General features: G+C 36.2%; 1 protein-coding gene across 1 annotated transcript in view; it reads left to right on the top strand.

Moving 5' to 3' along the window:
- CBL (Cbl proto-oncogene) overlaps nt 1-23,081 on the top strand; it is an 86,275-nt gene that overhangs the window by 13,502 nt on the left and 49,692 nt on the right. The window contains exon 2 of the mRNA XM_024751703.1: nt 5,931-6,267. Coding sequence (XP_024607471.1) covers nt 5,931-6,267 — 337 coding nt within the window. The remainder of the gene's footprint in view (nt 1-5,930; nt 6,268-23,081) is intronic.

Consider the following 23,081-nt stretch of genomic DNA (forward strand, 5'->3'; position numbering starts at 1 on the left):
AAAAAAAAAAAAAAAAAAAGATAAAATAGATAATTTTGTCAGAGATCTGAAATGGTAAATAATGAAATAGAAATTCTAGAACTGAAAAACACAAGAACTGATTGTTAACTCAGTGGGTGGGTTTAATAGCATAAAGCTGAAGGAAAAATTAGTGAGGTAGAAGGTAAGTCAGAAAAAAAAATCCAGACTGAAGCATTGAGAGACAAAAGGATGGAGAATACAGAAAAGAGTATGAGAGGCATATGGAATATTGAGTAAAGGTCTTATGTATAAGTACTTGAAGTTCGGAAGGAGAGAGGAAAGAGAATGGGGCAAAAGCAATATTTGATGAGAAATTGGCTGAGAATTTTCCAAAACTGACAGAAATTATCAAGTTCCAAATTAAAGAAGCTCTATAAACACCAGGAAAAATCCAGAGTAAACTACACCTAGGCACATCGTAGTAAAACTGTTGAAAACCCGAGGCAAAGAGAAATCTTAAAAGCAACCACAGAATAAGACATTTTATCTTCAAAGGAGCAACAGTGAGACTAACAGCCTGGCTTTTCAACAGTGACAGTGGCATCTAGAAGGCATTCCTCATTTTATTGCACTTAACAGATAATGCGTTTTTTTATAAATCGAAGGTTTGTGGCAACCCTGTGTTGTCATTTGATGATTAGCATTTTTTAGTAATAAAGCATTTTAAAATTAAGGTATGTACATTGTTTTTTAATAATACTATGTCTTGTACACTTAATAGACTACAGTATAGTGTAAACATAACTTTTATATGCACTGGGGAACCAAAAATTTTGTGAGTTGCTTTATTGCAATTCTTACTTTATTGCCATACTCCCTTTATTGCAGAGGTTTGGTACCGAAACTGCTATATCTCCGAGGTATGCCTGTAGCTATAAAATGATGACAGAAAATAACTGCCAATTCTTATCCAGGGAAAATAGCCTTTAAAAGTGGTTACAAAATAAGATGTTTTGAGATAAACAAAAACTGAGGAGAATTTGTAGCCAGCAGCCTATACCCTAAAGGAAATAAATACTAAAGGATGTTCTTTAGGCTGAAGGAAAATGATTTCAGATGCAGTGAAGAGCATTGGGAAGGGGGGTTGTGTGGGTAAATGTGAATGAATATTGGCCGTATAAAATAATAACAGAAGTAATAGTAATAATAATGACTTGTAGACTTTATATGATATATGGAATTAAAATGTGTGATAGTAATAGCACATAACTTGAAAAGAGTAAATGGAGTTAGTGTCCCAAGTTCCTTGTGTTGTCTGGGAAGTGGTAAAAGTACTACTTTATATAAGATTTAATGAGTCAGAGATGCATTTTATAATTACTAAGGTATTCATTTAAAGAGTAGTAAAAGAATATATATTTGGCAAGCTGTTGGGGGAGAAAATTGGGAAAATAAAAAAATGCTTAAACCGGAAGAGGGCAAGAAAGGGGAGGTAAAGGAAGATGAAACAGGAGAGATACATAGGAAACAAATAGTAAATTATTTTATTATTTATTATAGGATCAGTACTTATTAAGTGAACCATATGAAATTGCCAGTATTTGACCTACAATAATAACAGTTTCATAGTTGAAGTGTAAACAGGTCAAATTGGTTAAAATCAGAGATTGTCAGAATTAAAAGGAAACCAGCTATATTCTGCATGACAAAGTCATGCATTAAATGTAAGAATACAGAAAGTTTGAAGATAGAAGAATGGAAAAAGATACACCATGCAAACACCAACCCAGGAAAGTTGGTTTAGCTATATTAGATACATTAAAGGGGACTTTAAGGGAAGATGTGTTTCTAAAGAAGGATATTTCGTTGATGAAAGTGCAGTTTACCAAGAAGAAAATAAAAAGGATGTTGAAAAAAATAATACAGTATTATAATTGCATTGATTTTTTTTTAAACAAATGGAAAAAAGGAAAAAGTAGTTCAGTAGTTCTTACGATTTATCATTACTAAAATGTTAGTGTTGTCAAACTAATCAGTCTTTGCATTTATGATTAAAAAAATTTTTTTTATTGGAGTATAGTTGATTTACAATGTTGTTAGTTTCAGGTGTGCAGCAAAGTGAATCAGTTATACGTATACATACATCCACTCTTTTTTAGATTCTTTTCCCATATGGGTCATTATAGAATATTGAGTAGAGTTCCCTGTGCTACACAGTAGGTCCTTGTTAGTTATCTATTTTTTATATAGTAGTGTGTGTATGTCAATCCCAATCTCCCAATTTATCCCTCTCTCCCCTTTCCCCCACTGGTAACCATAAGTTTGTTTTCTACATCTGTGACTCTATTTCTGTTTTGTAAATAAGTTCATTTGTACCATTCCTTTAGATTCCACATAAAAGTGATATCATATGATATTTGTCTTTCTCTGTCTGACTTACTTCACTCAGTGTGACAATCTCTAGGTTCATCCGTGTTGCTGCAAATGGCATCATTTCGTTCTTTTTTTATGGCTGAGTAATATTCCATCGTATATATGTACCACATCTTCTTTATCCACTCCTCTGTCAATGGACATTTAGGTTGCTTCCATGTCTTGGCTATTGTAAATAGTGCTGCAGTGAGCATTGGGGTGCATGTATCTTTTCAAATTATGTTTTTCTCCAGATATATGCCCAGGAGTGGGACTGCTGGATCATATGGTAGTTCTGTGTTTAGTTTTTTAAGGAACCGCCATACTGTTCTCCATAATGGTTGTACCAATTTACATTCCCACCAACAGTGTGGAAAGATTCCTTTTTCTCCACACCCTCTCCAGCATTTATTATTTGTAGATTTTTTGATCATGGCCATTCTGACCAGTGTGAGGTGATACCTCTTTGTAGTTTTGATTTGCATTTCTCTAATAGTGATGTTGAGCATCTTTTCATGTGCTTTTTGGCCATTTATATGTCTTTGGAGAAATGTCTGTTTAGATCTTCTGCTCATTTTTTAATTGGGTCATTTGTTTTTTTTGATATTGAGCTGTATGAGCTGTTTGTATATTTTGGAGATTAATCCCTTGTCGGTCGCTTTGTTTGCAAATATTTTCTCCTATTCTGTGGGTTGTCATTTTGTTTTGTTTATGGTTATGATTTGCTTTTGTGTCTTAAGAAATACTTCCTCTCTGACATCATAAAGTTCAACAAATATTTTCCAAATTTTTTTCTAAAAGCTTTAAAGTTTTTTCTCCACACAAGATCTTTAATTCATCTGAAATTTACTTTTCATGTAACACGTAAGGGATGTAATTTTTTTTCCCGTATGGATAACCAGTTTTCCAGTAGTTTTTCTCTTGAACTGATTTGTGTGTGTTTTTTTCTTTTGTCTTTTTTTGGCCACACTGAACGGCATGAGGGATCTTAGTTCCTCTACCAGGGATTGAACCCGTGCCCTCTGCAATGGAACCACCTAGTCCTAACCACTGGACCTCCAGGGAATTCCTCTTGAACTGATTTGTAATGCCACTTCCGATGCTGAATTTCCATACATGCGTGTCTCTGTTTGGGCTCTCTTCTTTTCCATTTGGCCATTTATCTGTCTTTGGTCAACATCACACTATTTTAATTATAAGATTTTAAAAAGTCTTGATAACTCATTGAGTAACTACCACCTACTTTGTGACTTTTCAAAATAGGCTTGGCTGGTTTTGGTCTCTTTTTCTTCCATGTGGGTTTTGGGATCACCTTGTTAAGTTCCATGAAAAATCTTTTTGGAATTTTGATAGAAATTGCACTGCATTTATATATTAATCTGGGGGAGAACTGACGTCTCCTTAAACATGATAGAGTTCTTCATTAATTTCTGTTTTTATGTTCTTCAGTGAAGTTTTGTAGTTTTCTTCATAAGAGTCTTACACATTTTTTGTTAGATATATTCCTAGGAGCCTTAAATTTTTATTTATGCCATTCAAAATGGCAGCAATTAAAATTACATTTTAAAATTATTTATAAAATTTTTATGAATGCCATTTTGGTATATCAGTTTTGAATCCAGCAACCTATTAAACTGTTTTGTTTCTAATGTTTTGTCAATTCTTTCATTTTATTCATGGACAGTTATATCAGCTACAAGTAAAGTAAAATTATTTTCTTTCTGTTACTTATATTTTTACCACCTATGTATGCATATTGCATCAATATAGTTTAGAGGGATATCTTTGTAATAGTAATGTAGTCATATACATGTAATTGTAATATATATATTTTGTTTCTGGTTTCTTTAGATCTACTTTGTTTGAGAGGAGCATCCACATGGTAGTGTATTGTTGCTAATAAATATACTACAGTTTATCCACTCTACTGTTGATGGACATCTGGGTTGTTTGCAGTTGTTAGTTGTTACACATTTTTGTATGTGTATCCCAGTATACCTTTCCAGGCGGAGATCTGCAGGTTTGTAGGGCATATAAGTCTTTAGCCTGACCGTACAGTGCCGAACTGTCTTCCAGGGTGGTTTTATTAGTTTAGATTCCCACCAGCAGTATTTGAAGGTCCTTGCTCCTTGCCAGTGGTTGGCATTGCCAATTTGGTGTGTGTAGTGATAGTATCTAATTGAGAGCTTACAATTGTCATTTTAATGAAATTAAAATGATCAGTGAGATTAAGCACCATTTCATATGTTTATTGGTTATTTGGATATCTTCTTTTGTCAAGTTTTTATTCAAGTCTTTTGTCTATTTTTGGGGATTCCCTGGTGGTCCAGTGGTTAGGACTCCATGCTTCCACTGCTGGGGGCATGGGTTTGATCCCTGGTCGGGGAACTAAGATCCTGTGTGCTGCGCGGGGTAGCAAAAAAAAAAAAAAAAAAAAAGACCGTCCCTATCTTACTGATTTGTAGATGTTCTTTATATATACTGGATATATACGTATTGTAAATATCTTCACTGATTTTGTACATGTGTTTTTACTCTTTTGTGGTATCTTAGAAGTTCTTTTAGAGTATAGTAGAATTTAATTAATATTTTCCTTTATTAATGTTTTTTATGGTCCTGTTTAAGGATTTTTTCTCCATCATGAAGTAATGAAAGATAGTTTTCTTATCTTCTAAAACTTTATTTGCCTTTCGCATTTAGGTCTAGAGCCCATCTAGGTTTTTTGTTTTGTTTTGTTTTTTGCATAGTGTAAGGTAAGGATTTAGTTTGATTTTCTTTTTTTCCTATATGGATTGTTCCACTACTGGTTTTGGGAAAGATCACTCCTTTGTGATGTCAAGGGTCTATATATGTGCGGGTCTATTTCTAGACTTTTCTGTCCCACTAATTTATGTCTCTTCCAGACACACAAAAATCCACATAAATGGAATGTACTAAATAAGATGGTAGGAATAAATACAAATTATTAGTCATTACAACAAATATAAACTCACCAGTTAAAAAAAAAGATTGTTACATTGGATTAAAGAAGTCTAACTATATGTTCTTTAAAAGAGACCTACTTAAAACTAAGAACTGAGAAAAGTTGAAAGTAAAAGAAGGTAAAATGAATTAACCAGGCAAATTCTGAGAGTTCTGCATTTATATGGGAAGGAATGGTGTCTCAGTTCAACTCTTTGCTGGCTCCAAGGCCTCTGTGCTCCTGTCCCCTAGTGGTTGTTAAAGCTCTAGGCTCCTACGTTACCAGGTTTACCTCCCAGGGCAGCCACATTCTTTATTTCTGCCCCTGGAAATTTTCTTTATTCTGCTGTGGCGTGAGCCATGCATTTCAGAGGAATTCGCCATGCTTCATCTAGCATTTTTTTAGGCATGTATGTGGATGTCTTCCCCACCCCAATTGTTTAGTCTTCTATGTGTTGTCTGAACTGTTAGATATGGTTTTAAGAACCCACCCTCTAGGGAGACTACTAAAAATGTAAAGTGATTGCCTGTGGGTGTGTGTGTGGGTTATGGATCATTTCTTATATTCTTGTGCATTTTTCGTATTTCCGCAAAAGAGCACATATTTTATAATTTTCTAAACTTAAAAAAGGAAATTGCCCTTAAGATCCTCCAAGTAATAGCCCTTCTTTTCCATTTGTTGCAGGTGGTGCGGTTGTGTCAGAACCCAAAGCTGGCGCTAAAGAATAGCCCACCTTATATCTTAGACCTGCTGCCAGACACCTACCAGCATCTCCGCACTATCTTGTCAAGATATGAGGGGAAGATGGAGACCCTTGGAGAAAATGAGTATTTTAGGGTGTTCATGGAGAATTTGATGAAGAAAACTAAGCAGACCATAAGCCTCTTCAAGGAGGGGAAAGAAAGAATGTATGAGGAGAATTCTCAGCCTAGGTAATGGAGAATACTACACAAATATTTATTCAGGTCTGTGACTGCCCGAATAGGTAACACATAGAAATAGTTGAGTTGTTTTTAATTTTATGTCAACAGGAATAGAATGCAAAGTTGACATTTGACTTAAAGCTGTGTTTTGTATAAAAGGTTACCTTGGAGAGTATTGATCCATCCCTAGCTCTGATTATTTGTTTACCTCTGAAAAGTCAGTGACTTACAGTCATGAAGATGAGTTGGAGGCAGTAGGTCTTTCAGAGGCCCTGAAGATCGTGAAAGTTTGTGGATAGGTGAGAGTCTGAAAGAAAGAAGTTGGGGTTGGCAGTAAACAGTAAGAGGGTTTTGCCCAAGCTGGTAGCATATTAGGTAGGTTATAAGTATGGGATAATAGGAAAAAAATTAGCCAGTAGTTTGGATAACTGTTTTTTTAATAAAGCCAAGTGAAATGACATTTCCTTTATAGGTAAAGTAACTTTTCAAATAGGATAGAATAGAATACTTTTCAAATAGAATTGGCAAAATGCAGTTAATTCAATAAACATTTGAGGGACCAATAGGTATTCTTTTGTACTTATTAAATACTAAAAACTATACTGACTGTCCCATATATTATTGGCTTGGTTGTCGTATATTATGCACTGGGAGAGAAACAGGTTGATTGTATCCATGGTATAGTTGTGTTTGGTTTTGTCTAGTTGGAATTAAATATTAACTCATCTGGAACAAGTAATAAAATGTAAATTCTATTATAATTTTTAGGGAGTAACTTATACTTGAGAAGTGACTTGAATTGGGAGGGACAGTAATTTCTGAGGGCATTCAGTTAGCATGCCAAACAGTAACTTACTAAATGGTATCCTTGTAGCGTTTGACTCTGTTGGCTTGGATTCTGGGAACCTTCATCTCTCACTTAAAATTTTACCCACATCGTTATTCATGTTACCTTTACTGGGACAGATTACTCAGGTTTGGTCCAGAGTATTAGTATTTTCTTCTTAAAAAGGTTTCTGGTAACTGAATTCAATCTGTAGGAACCTTTGTAACATCTCATTTATGTGAAAATGAACTTTGTCCATTTAAATTATTTAAATTTCATGACTTTTGTCATTTTGTATTGCTGAATTAAAAAAATAATTTTGGACTTTATTACGTACCAAAACTTAAAAATTTTATTTATTATCCACAGTGTACTAGGTTCTAATTCTAGGCGGTGAAAAGGAGAGTTAAGTATTCAATTCTGATGTCACGTGATAAATACTTTAATAGAGATATGTACAAAATGCTGTACGAACAGAGTTTTACCTAGTGGCATCGGGGAAGGTGGCACAGAGGAAGTGTTATTTGAGCTAGATTTTGAAGGGTAAGTAGGAATTTTCTAGGCAGAGAAGTGAAGAAAAGGCTTTTAACACAGTGGCATGAAAATGCAGGCTCTGTTTGTTTAAGGAACGTGAGCGGTCTGGTTTGGCTAGAATTAGGGGAGATAGATAAGCTGGAAATATGGGTTGGAGTCAGATTGTAAAGAGCTGTTTTTTGACCTTAAGACTTTCTCCTATAGATAACAGGCTGCCATAGAACAGGTTTTTTTTTTTTTTTTTAAATAGTGGAATAAAAATTGTAGATTTTTCAATCTTCTTAGGCACACTGAACATTGTTTGACTTTTTTTTTTTAATGACACAGTTCGTCACTGAGAGGCAGAATAGTCTACTGGTTAAGAAGAGGAGGGACTCTGAAGCCAACTGCCTTAGTTTGAATCTTAACTTTTCCACTTAACTTAGCTGTGTGATTCTTCGGTTTCTTCATCTGTAAAATGAGATAATAGTATTACTTTCCTTGTAGGATCGTTGGGAGTTTAATAAGTAGCTAAATGTTCGGTACTTACAACAGTGATTGGCACATTGCAAGTGATAAGTGGGTTAGCTCTTATTATATTAATCATCTTCATTACTATAAGTATAGATTGTTGTATCAGGCTGTTAATCATTGGTACTGCCAGAACCTAATGAAATGCGTAGACCAATTTGCCCTTCCTAAATGGCTTCACACAATGCTTGTAAGTTCTTTTACCTTTTTAACAAAACCTTACTGTCAGTATGTCTGTCCGTATCAATTTCATTTCCCCTAATATGAAGCTTTTAATCCACTATAGGCTTTGACCGTACAACCAGGTTTGTACAAATTATATATAAAGTGAGAATAAATAAATTTGAGGTGAGAATACATTTTTTTTTTCCAGTAAAGGAGAATATATGGCTTTACTGTACCATCTTTGCGATCTGTATTTTGGTTGTTAGGAGGCTTTTTTTGTATTCAGTTAAAAAAATTGAGATATAATTCATATACTATAAAATTTACCTTGTAAAGTGTATAATTTAGTGGTTTTTAGTGTGTTCACAAAGTTGTGCAACCATCACTACTATATAATTCTAGAACATTTCTGTCACCCCAAAAAGAAACCCCATGTTCATTAGCAGTCACTCCCCTTTACCCACTCCTGCTTCCCTCCAGCCTTTGGTGATCACTAATATTTACTTTCCGTCTCTGCGGATTTGCCTGTTCTAGACATTTCATTTAAGTGGAATCATATAACATGTGGCCTTTTTTGTCTGGCTTCTTTCACGTAGCATGTTTTCACGTTCATCCATGTTGTAGCATAGAATAGTACTACTTTCTTTTTTATGGCTAAATAATATTTTATTGTATTGACATTTTGATTATGGACATTTGGGTTGTTTCCACTTTTGACTATTATTAATAATGCTGCTATGAACATTTATGTACAATTTTTTGTGAAGCTCTATGTTTTCAGTTCTATTGGGTATATACCTAGGACTGGAATTACTGAGTCATATGGTAATTCTATGGTTAACACTTTGAGGAACCACCAAACTGTTTCCACTGCAGCTGCACCATTTTACATTCCCCGAGCAATGTATGGGGGTTCCGACTTCTCACCAATACTTATTATTATTATTTTGGTTATAGACATCTTACTGGGTATGAAGTAGATATCTCTTTGTGGTTTTGATTTTCATTTCCCTAATGAGTAACATAATGAGCAGTCTTTTTACATGTTTATTGCCCATTTGTATATGTTCTCTGGAGAAATGTCTGTTTGAATCCTCTGCTCATTTTTTTTTTTTTTTTTTTTTTCCTTTTTTGCGATACGCGGGCCCCTCACTGTTGCGGCCTCTCCCGCTGCGGAGCACAGTTTCCGGACGCGCGGGCTCAGCGGCCATGGCTCACGGGCCCAGCCGCTCCGCGGCACGCGGGATCCTCCCGGACCGGGACACGAACCCGTGTCGCCTGCATCGGCAGGCGGACTCTCAACCACTGCGCCACCAGGGAAGCCCCCCTCTTGAGATTCTTAATGAATTTTAGGATTAGCCTGAAAATTACTACCAAAAGGGCATCTGGAATTCTAATAAGAGTTGCAGTGGACCTCTAGATCAATGTGGGGAGTACGGCCATCTTAACGATACTAAGTCTTCCCAGTCTGTGAACATGGAATGTCTTTCCATTTATTTGGGTCTTCTTTAATTTCTTTCAGCAGCATTTTATTGTTTTCAGTGTATAAGTCTTTTGCCTCTTTGGTTAAATTTATTCCTAAATATTTTTATTCTTTCTGATGCTATTATAAATGGAACTGTTTTCTTAATTTCATTTTTGGATTGTTCATTGCTGGTGTGTGGGAAGAATACAGTTGAATTTTGTGAAGTTTTGTATTTGACCTTGTATCCTGCAGCTTTGCAGAACTCATCTATTGGTTCTAGTCGTAGTCGTTTTTTTAGTGGATTACCTAGAATATTATGTAAATAAGATCATGTTTGCATGATCTCTATTTGTATGCAAATGATGATAGTTTTACTTCTTCCTTTTTTTTTTTTTTTTTTTTTTTTTTTTCGGTCCGCGGGGCTCTCACTGCTGTGGTCCCTCCCGCTGTGGAGCACAGGCTCCGGACGCCAGCGGCCATGGCTCACGGGCCCAGCCGCAACTGCGGCATGTGGGATCTTCCCGCACCGGGGCACGAACCCGGGTCCCCTGCATCAGCAGGCGGACTCTCAACCACTGCGCCACCAGGGAAGCCCTCTTCCTTTCCTTTGTGGTTGCTTTTTTTCTTGCCTAATCGCTCTGGCTGGAACCTCATATGTTGAATAGAACCTATGTTGAATAGAAGTAGTGAGAGCAGACATCCTTGTCTTGTTCCTGATGTTAGGAGGAAAGCTTTCAGTCTTTCACCATTGAGTATGATGTTAGCTGTGGGATTTTCATAGATGCCCTTATCAGGTTGAGAAAGTTTCTATTTTTTTGCTCAATGTTTTTGTTTTTTATCACAAAAGAATGTTATAGACCTTTTATGCTTTGTTCCTGCTTTTTCTTCTTGGGAGAGAGAAAATTTGTAGACTGGTAATATTCTAGAAGAAGTGAATATTTTGAGTTGCACTAAGGGCAAGAATGCAGGCAAGCCTCAGGAATAACTGAAACCATGGTTGAAAATGCTACCAGGACACTGCATTCTCTCAATGCAGATTAATGTCTGAATTGTGGGGAAATCTGGCCTCTGCTACACCCAAGATTTACATCTTACAGGTTTCTTACGGTAGCAGAGCATCTACCTCTTGGTTCCAGTTTTGACTTAGGCTTGGTATAGATCAATTGATTATCTCTGGACCAGTCAACTCTGGAAAGAAAAGCTAAGTGCTGTGATTAGTCCAGCGAGGGCAAGGTGTCATCTCTAAACAAACCTGCTATAGCTTGGGGAACATATCTGTTTCCCCAAAGCCATGTACATGAGGGAATTTGTTGCCAGACTGGATGTTGAGGAGCTAATCCCTTAAATATTCTCTAGAAGAGTGTACATAAGTGTACCTATCAGTATATAATATAGTTGCTTCCTGTTCTTGTTTTAGAGAGGATATTAGGTAAATTAACTTCTCTAAAGATATTTGCCCTCATTCTTCTTAGACTTTATAAAAAGTTAATTCAGCAAAACCGTAAGCTGCTTTCTTGCCTTTTATCTTTAACTCTCGTTTTTGCGCCTGTTTTCGTTAGAGCGCAGGATGTTATAGTAGAAGCTGAATGGGATTATACAGTGCAGTTAATTTTAAATTGTCATTGTCTTATTGTATCCATTTTGGAAGTAAGATTAAACTTTTCTGTTGTAATTATGTTGTCTTTTTAGAGGTAGTTATAAACTGAAATTGTCAAAATTTGGTTTTGTTGTATTCAGCCAGGAATAATTCAGAAATAACTAAAAGCTTATGTGCTAACCATTCATTAAAGAAAAAAGAGTAGTGAGTATTTTCTCTGTGGTAGGCACTGCTCTAAGAACAGTGATGGAGCAGTAAACAGCTCTCATGATGCTTATAACCTTATGTTCTCTCGTTTTCCATTAGTTTCCAAGCTATAACCACTGAACTAGTATTCTTTTGGTTTCCAGATTATCCTCCAGTGGAAGAGTGGTGATTCACAAGCTAACAGCAGTATTTGTACTGATATAGTTTTTCCCTAGCACCCTGAAAATAGGTTTCAACAAGTGTGCCAGATCCTCTTGGTAGATAATGGTGGCTTAGAACTTTTTGTTGAGGAGTTTGGGCTTGGTGAGAAAAGATTCCCACTTACATTAGGAATGCCTTTCTATTTTTTTTTTATTTCCGGTACGCGGGCCTCTCACAGCTGTGGCCTCCCGTCGCGGAGCACAGGCTCCGGACGCGCAGGCTCAGCGGCCATGGCTCACGGGCCCAGCCGCTCCGCGGCATGTGGGATCTTCCCGGATCCGGGCACGAGCCCGTGTCCCCTGCCTTGGCAGGCGGACTCCCAACCACTGCGCCACCAGGGAAGCCCAGGAATGCCTTTCTTACAACTGGGAAAGCGGCAGCACCAAGCTCCTGTCTTTTTGGTTCAGGAGAGAGATGATGATGGCTTGAAACAAAGTGGTGGTAGTAGAGATGGAAAGAAATGGACAGAACTTGCTGTGTTTTAAAGCTAGCATAACATGATTTGCTAATGGATTGGATAGGTTTCTGGTTTGAGCCAGTGTATAGATGGTGTAATGGGAAGCCATGGAAAGGTATAAAACAGGGGAAAGTCATGATCTGAGTTTTCTTCTACAGTGATAGTATTGGCTGTTGTGTGGGAAATGGATTAGGCTTGTGGAAGTAGAAATGATGGAAGTAGAGAGATAGGTTAAAAGGTTACTGCTGTATACCAGGTAAGAGATGAGATAGTATAGACTAAGGATAAAAAAGTTGAAAGGAAGAAAAATGGACCAATAAGAGGTGGACTGGAGCTAGACTCAATAAGAATTGCTGGTGGATTGGACAAGAGAAGGGTGAGAAAAGATGACAGGGGAGAATCAAGGATGTAGGTTTGTGGTCATTAACTCTGTCAATTGGTGGCGGCAGTTACTAAAATGGGGAATTCAGAGTACAAATGTGGGGAGAAGTACATTGAGAGAGGGGGAATTAAGAGTTCCATTTTGGACAACTTTAAGTTTGAGATATTCTCATGAGCCATCTAAGGTGATATGTCAAGCAGGCAATTGGTTGGCTATATTAGAGTTTGGACTTCAGAAGGAGAGGTCTGGAATAGAGATAGAAATTTGGTGATGTTCAAGAATAGTATTTAAAGCCATGAGAGTGGGCAAAAATCATCTGGCGGGGGAGAGAAGTCAGCAAAGCAGATTTAAAAGGAGGCACAACAAAGGAAGAAAGGAGAGAATAGATTAAAGTAGGAGGCAAGGAATAATAAAACAAAAACAAAAAATTCTCTCTAAAAGGGGAACCCTCCTGTACTGTTTTTTTTTCCTCCTGTACTGTTGGTGGAAATGTAACTTGGTGCAGCCACTATGGAAAACAGTATGGAGGTTCCTCAAAAAACTAAAAATAGAGTTGCCATATGATAATAGCAATCAGACTTCTGGGCATATATCTGGACAAAACTGTAATTCAAAAAGATACATGCACTCCTATGTTCATAGCAGCACTATTCACAAAAGCCAAGACATGGAAACAACCTAAATGTCCACTGACAGATGAATGGATAAAGAAGATGTGGTGTGTGTGTGTGTATATATGTACAATTGAACAGTACTCAGCCATAAAAAAAGAATGAAATAATGCCATTTGCAGCAACGTGGATGGACCTAGAGATTATCATACTAAGTGAAGTAAGTAAGAGAAAGACAAATATCATATAATATCACTGATATGCAGAATCTAAAAAAAAATGATACAAATGAACTTATTTACAAAACAGAAACAGACTCACAGACTTAAAGAACATACCTGTGGTTGCCAAAGGGAAGGGGAGTGGAGGAAGGATGGAGTGGGAGTTTGAGGTTAGCAGATGCAAACTAGTATATGTAGAATGGATAAACAGCAAGGTCCTACTGTATAACACAGGGAACTATATTCAATATCCTGTGATAAACCATAATGGAAAAGAATATTAAAAAGAATGTATGTATATGTATAACTGAATCTCTTTGCTGTACAGCAGAAATTAACACAACTTTGTAAATCAACTACACTTCAATTTAAAAAAAAGGAAAGAAAAATAAATAAGTATCCTCCCTTCCCCCCCTCCAAATTCTGTCTAAATAGAAAATTAGCAAAGGAAATAAATAATCCATGAAAGAAGAAGCATAAAAGACCAAATATGAATAGTAAAGAACAGTCCAATTTGTTAGTCATAAAATAATTTTCTTTTGACCTGAAAGATTGGCAAAAAAAAGGGAAAAATCAAACACAACAAAAGGAAAAATCTACTTATAATTAGTGTTTAAAAGGAGGGTATAGGAATGTGAGTACTCTCATACCTGGTTGTGGTAGAATGAAACTGGTTTAGCCTTTCTGTCTGGAGGGTGATTTATATAGAAAGATTTAGAATTTTGCTCAATAGTTCCACTTTTAGAAGTTTATCAGAAAGAACAGAAAAGGGATTTGGGTTAAAATACAATTACAAAGCCATTCATTTAGATGCTGTATATGAAAGGCAAAACCTAGAAACAACCTAAATGTCCAACGTAAGATGAATTACATAAACAAGAGAAGATATTGTGTACAATGTAGACACTAAAAATTTTTTGTCTATGAAGATTAATGATAGGCAAACAATGTATTAAATAGGTGAAGGTGTCAAAAGGTACAAATTTCCAGTTATAAGATGAGTAAGTCCTGGGGATATAATGTACAGCATGATGACTATAATATTTCTATAAAGGAGAAGAAAAGAGACCACAGAATTGTATGTATAACTAATAAGATCTCATTTTTGTAAAAAGTAAGAAATATAGAAAAAACCTGGAAGGAATGATACCAAAATATCAACAGTACTTATTTCTAGGTACTGGAATTAGAGGTAATTTAAATTTTCTTTCTGTTTATGTATTTCCTAAATTTTCTATAATTAATATATAATCAACGAAATTATTTTTTAAACAAAGAAAAAGATGTGATACCTCTTAGGTGACAGCTTGGATTCACAAGGACAATCCTGGAAAACTTCCCATTTCTTGTAGTAACATGATTGGTAGATTCAGTTGAGTTCAGTGAACCTAGTCAGACAAAGCCCTAAGTTCCCAGCTTAAGAGGCTAGAAAACTGGGCTAAAATGGAGAAGGTGAAGTTTCATGACGGTGAAGAAGTCACATTTAGTTCTCAAAACCATCCTGTACAACTCTAATATGACAGTGCTTGCAGACCAGTCAATCATAAGTTACTATGGTTTGTTAATATGTGATAATAAGATCTTAAGAAATTCTAATGTAGGTGTTGGCTGAATGAGTGCCTAAAGTACTGTTTGTTTGCTTTAAACCAAATATCTACTTTGCTGTGTAGAGCTTTTGTTAATTAATACAGTTTTCTCCTCAAGCTTTTTGGTTTCAGGACCCCTTTACACTCTGTAAATCACTGAGGACCTCAAAGAACTTTCATGTATGTGGGTTATATCTATCAATATTTACTATATTCAATATTAAAACCGAGAAATTGAAAAATATTTAAAATAACTATTAACATTTAATAATAACAGTAACAAGCCCATTACATGTTGACATAAAAACATTTTTTTAAACGTGAAGACATTTTAATGGAAAAAAATTTTTTTCAATTCTTTTTTTTTTTCCTTTTGGCCACGCCGCACGGCTTGCAGGATCTTAGCTGCCCGAGGAGGGGTTGAACCTGGGCCACGGCAATGAAAGCCTGGAATCCTAACCACTAGGCCACTAGGGAACTCCCTGGAAAATATTAAAAAAAATAAGTAGTTTTACATTTTTGCAAATCTCTTAAACTGCCTCAGTGAACATTTTATACCTTGTTACATTAACATTCATTGGTCTGTCTTGCATCTGGAATGAATCTTTTACCCATGCACGATTTTGTAGCATCATACCTTGGTCACTTGGAAAATATTGGTTCACTAGGTTATGTAGATTTTCAAGTGTTGACACATCATTCTACAATCACATTCATTAATTAAATATCATTAGAAAAGTTTTATTTGGAAACTGTTAAGCTCATAGTGGAGGATAGGCTTTTTTTTTTTAATTCTAATTTTTGCTTAAAAGCTTGAGTTTTATCATTGACAACAAGAACTATCAGTTGTTTTCCTTGAGGTGACAGGTCACTTTGTTTATTTTGGAGAAACTGTCTGCCAAATATTCGAGTCTGAGTAACCATACTTTGTCTATTAGTCATTCTTTTAAGTAGAAATGGTGTTCCATGCCATGTATGAAAATCCCACAGCTAACATTATACTCAATGGTGAAAGACTGAAAGCTTTCCACCTAACATCAGAAATAAGACAAGGGTGTCTGCTCTCACCACTTCTATTCAACATAGGTTCTATTCAACATATGAGGTTCTAGCCAGAGCGATTAGGCAAGAAAAAGAAGTAAAAAGCACCCACAAGGAAAAGGAAGAAGTAAAACTGTCTCTATTTGTATATGACATGATCTTGTTTGTAGAAAATCCTAAGGAATCCACTAAAAAAACCACCACTACTAGAACCAATAGTTGAGTTCTGCAAAGTTGCAGGATACAAGATCAAATGCAAAACTTTACAAAACTCAATTGTATTCTTTCTACACACTAGCAGTAAACAATCCAAAAATGAAATTAAGAAAACAATTCCATTTATAATAGCATCAAAGAGAATAAAATATTTAGGAATAAATTTAACCAAAGAGGCTAAAGACTTGTACACTGAAAACAATAAAATGCTGCTGAAAGAAGTTAAAAAAGAACCAAATAAATGGAAAGATATTCCATGTCATAGATTGGGAAGATTTAGTATTGTTAAGATGGCAGTACTCTCCACATTGATCTATAGGTCCAGTGCAATTCCTATTAGAATTCTAGCTGCCCTTTTGGTAGAAATTGACAGGCTAATCTTAAAATTCATTAAGAATCTCAGTAGGACTTCCCTGATAGCACAATGGTTAAGAATCTGCCTGCCAATGCAGGGGACATGGGTTCAATCCCTGGTCCAGGAATATCCCACATGCTATGGAGCAACTAAGCCCACGTGCCGCAACTACTGAAGCCCGCACGCCTAGAGCCTGTGCTCCACAACAAGAGAAGCCACCACAATGAGAAGCCCATGCACTGCAACGAAGAGTAGCCCCCACTTGCCGCAACTAGAGAAAGGCTGCACGCAGCAACAAAGACCCAATGCAGCCCCCCCAAAAAAATCTCAAGGGACCTCAAAAAAAACAAAACAATTTAGCAAAACGACAGAATTGGAAGACTCACACTTCCTGATTTCAAGGCTTTACTACAAAGCTACAGTAATCAAGATGGTGTGGTACTGGCATAAGGACAGACATATAGACCAATGGAATAAAATAGCCCAGAAATACACCTTCACACGTATGGTCAATTAATTTTCAACAGGGATGCCAAGTCTTTTCAACAAATTGTGCTGGGAAAACTGGATAACCACAATCAAAAGGATGAAGTTGGACTTTTACCTTATATACAAAAATTAAGTTTAAGTGATCAAAGACCTAAATTTAAGAGCTAAATAAAAACTCTTAGAAAATCTTCATGATCTTGGATTGGGCAATGATTTCTTGAGTTATGACACCAAAAGCTTAGACAATAAAAGAAAAAATTGATCAGTTGAACTTCATCAAAATTTAAAACTTTATCCATCAAAGAACACTAACAAGAGAGTGAAAAGACAACCCACAAATTGGGAAAAAATTTTTGCAAAACATATATTTGGTAAGGGATTTAAATCCAGAGTATGTAAAGAACTCTAACAACTCAACAGAAAAACACACACACACACAAACCCAATTCAAAAGCAAGCAGAAAATTTGAATAGACACTTCTCCCAAGAAGTTATACAGTTGGCCAGTAAGTGCATGAAACGAAGCTCAATGTCATTAGGGAAATGCAAATCAAAGAGATACCACTTCACACCCATTAGAATGTCTTATGAAAAAAGGGAAACTGACAAAAGTTGGCAAAGAGACATTGGAACCCTCATCCTTTGCTAGTGGAGATGTAAAATAGTGCAACCACTGTTTAAAAAGTTTAGTGGTTCCTCAAAAAGTTGAAACTGGGATTACCATATGATCCAGCGATTCTTCTAGGTATTTACCCCCAAAGAATCAAAAGTAGGGACTTGAACAGATATTTGTACACCCGTGTTCATAGCAGCATTTTATGATAGCCAAAAGGTAGGAACAACCCAGGTGTCCCTCAGTAGATGAATGGACAAGCAATATGTGATGTATACATACAATGGAATATTATCCAGCTATAAAAAGAAATGAAGTTCTGATACATGTTACAACATGGCTGAACCTTAAAAGCATTGTGCTAAGTGAAATAAATCAGACACAAAGAGACAAATATTGTATGATTATACTTATATGAGGTATCTAGGCAAATTCATAGAGACAGAAAGTTAGAAATGAGGTTACCAGGAGGCTGGGTTGAGAGAGACTAGGTAGTTACTGCTAACATTTCTGTTTGGAATGATAAAAAATTCTGGACATGGATAGATGTGATGATTATACAACGTGTGGATGTACTTAATGCTGCTGAATTGTACACTAAAAAATGGTGTAAGTGGTTTACAAAAAAAGGTATTCCACCAAAAGAGTGACTACTTCCACTATTTAAACATTGCGCATGTAAATCAACTATGCTCCAATAAAAAAAATTTTTTAAAAACAACAAAAAAGACATTGTACAAATGCGTTTCCTGAGGACAACTGTTATTACAACAGGAGTGCTTTTCACATACTTCTTATTTTGTCACACACAGTGTTTTTTAAAGTGTCCTCAATATTCAAAATTTAACAAAATTAATGGTGTTTCCTGCTTCATCAAGGACATTCTGAAGTGCAACTGGCATTTTGTTTTTGTTTTTACTGCAAGTCATGGTGAAGAGTACAATGCCTACATGTACAGTTCAGTGCTCCTGCCTTGATTCAGCTAAGGCACCAGCAGACTCAACCCAACTTTGTGCCTTCAATGCAAGTATCAACACAGTGGAAAAGATGAATCATGTAGTGTCCTAATATTATTATGGAAATAATTTTAACATTGCAGACCCTCTGAAAGTGTCTCAAGGACTCCTAGGGATTGCATAACACACTTTAAGAACTGCTATATTGATGTCCACATTTCAAAAATGCTATAGCCATTTTTGAAAGTGATTAATGCTGCTGTCATTTTGGTACTGTTCCTTCTAATCTCTTAAAGGGTAGACTTGTTATACTGTTCCAATACTGCTTTATAATTCTGGCGCAAGGCAGGCTAATCTTACCCCTTTTTATGTTTGAACCATTGTACATTTCGAGGGAGCAGAATATCAAGGCTGGTAAATAGATTTTAATAATTGCTGGTCCTGTGGATAGGTTGTAGCTGCTTAGATTGTTGTCTTGAGGGGTTCAGTGGATAAAGTTTCCTGGGTGGAATAGAAATGTCTTCCTTGGACTTGGGAAAGAGATATGACAATGTCATAATTTGCTCTTTGTACTATTTTTTTTTTTTTTTTTTTTTTTTTTTTTTTTTTTTTTTTTTTTTTTTTGCGGTACTTGGGCCTCTCGCAGCTGTGGCCTCTCCCGTTGCGGAGAACAGGCTCCAGACGCGCAGGCCCAGCGGCCATGACCCACGGGCCCAGCCACTCCGCGGCACGCGGGATCCTCCCGGACCGGGGCACGAACCCGCGTCCCCTGCATCGGCAGGCGGACTCTCAACCACTGCGCCACCAGGGAAGCCCTCTTTGTACTATTTTAATCTAAAATTTATAGTTTTGGAAAATTTTTATCTTATAATTTCTTCAGAAAAAAATTCTTTTGTTCCCTTCCTTCTACTCTCCTTCAGGGGACTCCATTTATATATATATTTGGCCACTTGATATTGTCCCACAGGCCACTGGTGCTCTGCTCACTTTTTTTCCAGTGTTTTATTTTGGGGAGTTTCTATCACTGTGTTTTTGAGTCAGTTAATCCTTTCTTCTGCAGTAGTTAATCTGCTGTGAGTCCCTTCCATTTTAGTTTTCATCTCTAGAAGTTGGATTTAGATCTTTTTTATGTTTTCCATGTCTTAACATGTACAAGAGTTCCTCTACCTTTTTGTATAAATAGAATATAGTTATAATAACTTTTGATATCCTTGCCTGTCAATTCTGTCATCTGTGTCACTCATGGATTTAATTCTACTGATTTGTTTTTATCCTCACTAAGTCATATTTTCTTGCTTCATTGTGTGTTTGCTAATTTTTGATTGGATGCTAGACATTGTTAATTTTACTGTGGTAGGTGCTGGATACTTTGTATTCTTATAAATATTCTTGAGCTGTGTTCTGGGATACAGCTGAATAGTTTGATCCTTTTAAACTTTGTTAGGCAAGGCCAGAATAGCTTTTGTTTTTTTCTTTTTTTTTGTTTTTTTTAATTAACCTTTTTTAAATTGAAGTATAGTTAATTTTGTAATACAATGTCATGTTATTTTCAGGTGTACAACAGTAATATTCTCTCTCTATGTATGTATGTGTATATATTCTTTATCAGATTCTTTTCCATTATAGATACTGAATACAGTTCCCTGTGCTATACAGCAGGTCCTTGTTTATTTTATATATAACAGTGTGTATATGTTAATCCCAAACTTCTAATTTATCTCCCCCCGCCCCTTATCCCCTTTGGTAGCCATGAGTTTTTTTTGTATGTCTGTGAGTCTATTTCTGTTTTGTAAATAAGTTCATTTGTATCATTTTTTTAGATTCTACATATAAGTGATATCATATGGTATTTGTCTTTCTCTGTCTTACTTCATTTAGTATGATAATCTCTAGGTCCATCATGTTGCTGCAAATGGCATTATTTCATTCTTTTTTATGGCTGAGTAATATTCCATTATGTGTGTATATATATGTGTATGCAGACGCACACACACACACCACACATCTTTATCCATACATCTGTTGGTGGACATTTCGGTTGCTTCCATGTCTTGGCTATTGCGAATAGTGCTGCTGTGAACATTAGGGTGCATGTGTCTTTTCAGATTAGAGTTTTCTCTCGATATATGAATAGCTTGTAATCTAGCCACATGCTAGATTCTACCCGTGCTCTACCCATCTACAGATTTCCACCCCCCTCCTTCTCCTTTATGAGAACTGGGGAGTGTTTGCTGTACTCCTTTCAGGTGGTTCTTTCCCTTTGTTCATCAGTGCTCAGCTGTAGATCTCCTAAGCTTCCTCTCTCTATGCAGCTCTCTCCTCTCTTGTATTCTGTACTGAGGACTCCAACTGACATGGTTTCCCCAGACTCACAATTCTGTCTCCTCAACTCAAGAGACTATCAGGCTGTGCCTGAGTTCCCCCTCCCAGTTCTGAGGCCTGGAAACTCCAGGCAGTAAGTTCAGTCAGTCATAGAGTTCACTTCCATTTGTTTCCCCTCTCTTAGGGATCACAGTCCTCTGCTGCATGATGTCTACTCTCTGGAAACCATTATTTCGTATGTTTTGTCCAATTTTTCAGTTCTTTCAAGGAGGGTAAATCCAGTCCCTGCAGTTCCCTCTTGGCTGAAAGCAGGAGTCTCGGTCTAAAATTTAATTTGGGATTTTTGCAGATTCAGATGCCATTAATATTACGTGCTTGCTATATGCCTGAAAAGTTCAAATGTGGTCTAGTCTTTACTCGCTCCCTACCTCGCCACACATATTAATCGGGTACTCTCTCTTTTATGTTGAACAAAACGAACATGGCCTTTGCCTTTATGTATTTTACACTTTATAAATATGGAAACCGAGGCTCGGAAAGTTAGAATATGTTACCCAAGTACATACAGCTAGTAAGTGCCAGGGCCCTTTTTTTTTTTTTTTTTTTTTTAAGCTAATCTACCACATGTTTATTACCAATTACTTTGGTTTTCTTTGTTTGAATGTAAAGGAATGATGATTGTGTATTTCATTTCACATTGCAGAAATGGTCCCATGGAGGCCATATTTCAAGTAGTATATGAAATGGTAAACTACATAAACTTGGGGAAGTTAAAACATTTTAATAGGCATGTCATTTGAACACAAAAACTACCAATACTGTGACTTACTACAGCATTAGGTATTCACATAGCAAGAGAATTTCACTCATAATATTTCTAATAGAGCATAGGCTTGATTATGCAGATAAAGAGAGAGAGAGAATGTGAAGGTACCCTCCCTTGCCTCCCCTCGAAGCATCAGTGATGACTTTTATAAAACCAGAGCAGTATAGAGAAGTAGGCAGTGAATGTCAAGTAGAATGTGCAAAAGCCTTTTCTAATCACGTTGCTCTAATAGTGCCAACCAAGACTTGCTCTAAAACCATAATACTTGTGAAGTCTACAACTGCATTTAAATTAGAACATCTTAAAGAACAAGCTCAAAAGCTGGCTACAAGAATTTTTTTTTTGCCTGGCTGTAGTATACAAAGCAGCAAATGCTTGCTAGAGGTACCTAGTAGTGTGAAAATGTTAGAAGCATTATGAACTTGAATCCTGGCAATGTATTTTTTTTTACTTACTGTGTATTGAACCTGAAATATATATTATCTTCGGAAAGCTTAAATCCTTTGTATTAAATTTGTTAAAGAAATGGAATAAAAAACATTCGTTAACATTTTTCTTTCCTCTTTGTTTAAACCCTCCCCCCACTCCTTTACATGCAAAACACTCATCCTGCTTAGTGTCTAATAAAATATATCTAAATGATTTAAGTATTCAGAGTTAATATTTCTTAACTTGTTTCATTCTTATTCTTACGGTATTTTTCTTATATTATTTACATTTAAAATAATTAGTTGAATGGTTTATTTTCCCTGTAATGTTGAACCAGATTATAGTGATCCCTTTTCTTCTATTCTTCTGTTCTAACTTCAAAGAGCATGATTAAAAAGCCACTTAAGAAAGGAAATCTTTCATCATTATTGCTGTTAACAGCGAGCTTGAGCTAAGTTCTCTTGACATGAACTTTTGTGAAGGGCTCTTTAGGCCTGTATGTGACCGAATATTATCTATTTTATTTTTTATCACTGGATTAAGGTTTTATAGAATAGGTGAGTGATTAAGGTACTGCCTAATTGCACAGTTTCTCAGTGTGACTTTCACTTAGTGGCACACACACAGGTCAGTAAACATGTAGTATGGCGCCGTGAGGTTAAAGCAGTCGTTGTGTTAGATGCTAAGTGTGTGAGCTGGGTCAGCCAGATGGACTCCTCTGCCATTTACTGTCTCAGTATATGACCTTAGACAAGTTACTTCTCTTTGCCGTAGATATCTCATTAAAAGTGCTTTCATAGGATTGTTGTATTAT

This window comes from Neophocaena asiaeorientalis, unplaced genomic scaffold (genome assembly GCF_003031525.2).
Source record: "Neophocaena asiaeorientalis asiaeorientalis breed wild unplaced genomic scaffold, Neophocaena_asiaeorientalis_V1.1 scaffold479, whole genome shotgun sequence".
Lineage (NCBI taxonomy): Eukaryota > Metazoa > Chordata > Mammalia > Artiodactyla > Phocoenidae > Neophocaena > Neophocaena asiaeorientalis.